This window comes from Saccostrea cucullata, unplaced genomic scaffold, assembly GCF_032062105.1.
Source record: "Saccostrea cucullata isolate Sc308-1 unplaced genomic scaffold, CSIRO_AGI_Scuc_v1 ctg800, whole genome shotgun sequence".
Classification (NCBI taxonomy): domain Eukaryota; kingdom Metazoa; phylum Mollusca; class Bivalvia; order Ostreida; family Ostreidae; genus Saccostrea; species Saccostrea cuccullata.
The window spans coordinates 107,448-109,087 of NW_026941496.1; the positions used below are offsets into that span (position 1 = coordinate 107,448).

The window sequence follows — 1,640 nt, forward strand, 5'->3', positions numbered from 1 at the left end:
TAACTCTTCTTAAATTGAATTTCTAACATATATTCGTTGCTTTTAGTACGAACAGAGAGATATCAGACATTAATTGAAGATAAAAATTCAGTTCCATCCTTTACATCAAGCACGATATTGAGTGATTTTTGCGACAGTAAAGTGATAATGACACATGCAATGCAAACGATTAAATCCCACCATAATAACCTACAGCCTCTGGGAGTCTTCAACTGGAATAGATCTATTTACATATTGGAGTATTAAATGTAATGTTGATAAACACGTGCACAACACATTGTTTTATAATGGGCTACTAATGTTGGTTTTTGGCAATATATACTTCCGTAGAAATTCAGTTTTTAAGTTATAAAGAGGAGAATTATGTTGTTTCGGATAGACTATGCTGGGAGCATTTAAATCTCCGAAATGTAAAGATACTCTTCAATCCAAGACGAAAGTTTGCACAAAAAGCAATATAAACTATGAAGTTCGCTGTAAATGAAAAATAGTATATATTTTGAAGAATTTGATTGATGTAATAATCCTGTAAATTAGATGAGTCTTCTTCATTTAACAAGAAAGAGATCTGATAGCAGAGTCTAAATATAAAACATGGACTGCTGAACACGACATGGGACAGACTGATCAACAAGAGAACACGAGCTATTCGGAGGAGGGATCTCTCTCGTCTTGATATCCTGATATTTGAATGATATCTAAAGAAAGAGACTCTGATATCTTTCATAAGAAGATGTCTACCAACACATGCACAAATGATAGTTATTGTAATTATTCCTGGTAGCAAGAAGGTGACTACCATGTCAATGAAGAACACCAATCGTGTCAGCAGGGCTCGCTGGTCACTTCCTGGTGTACAGACCAGCATGTTGGACCTTTGTTCCACTCGTGTGGACCATAGTGTCGTAGAGTATAGAAGAAGAGAAGTGGCGATAAGGCAAGAAACAAGAATTTTAGCCTTTCGACGTTTACATACGAACCTGGCTGCTCTGATATGGTGGACAATGACATAATGTTCAAAGGTGATTACAGCAATCAACCAAACCGTCATAAAACTGCAGACATAAGTCAGAAATACGACCAGTTGACAAATTCCATTTTGATTTATGACTGGAACATTTACCACAGCTAACCATGACAACAGAACTAGCAGCATGTAGACACTGGTGAAACAGGATAAAGAAGCCAGGTACAGATTGGAGGAATTCAGACGAAGGTTCTTTGAGGTGAAGACACGTGCCGCAGTAAGGTTACCGAGAAACCCTATCACACAGATAACCGGTTGAACGTAGATCTCTGTTATCCTCCAAGCATCAATTAGTGCTTGGCTTGGTATATCTTCTTCATCAGCGGATTTCAAAATTTCAATTAGAATGGAATAGTACTCTTCAATACTGAAGTTCATTTTTCTGAAAGGTTCTTTGTGGATTATCCTTTTTGAATGTTTTCACGGTGTCCAGACTGTCGTTCAAACTGCGTTCTGAAACATCGCTGATGCTTTTATTTTACACTGCACACTTTTTTTCCTTTGTAATAGCCATCAATCAATATTTAGTAACATACCTTGTGTTACGATAATGGTTTCTTATCAGCATATTAGCAGTGTGATATTACCATTCGATGCATCTAAATGACTGATT

The 1,640-nt window shown here is 36.7% G+C and overlaps 1 protein-coding gene across 1 annotated transcript; it reads right to left on the reverse strand.

The window, feature by feature from the left end:
- Positions 1-581: 581 nt before the first annotated feature.
- LOC134257937 (B1 bradykinin receptor-like) lies at positions 582-1,405 on the reverse strand. Its single transcript, XM_062740507.1, has 2 exons — positions 800-1,405; positions 582-698 (listed from the first exon to the last, which is right to left on the reverse strand). Exons 1-2 carry the CDS (start codon positions 1,403-1,405, stop codon positions 582-584), a joined length of 723 nt encoding a protein of 240 aa, XP_062596491.1.
- Between the last annotated feature and the right edge of the window lie 235 nt (positions 1,406-1,640).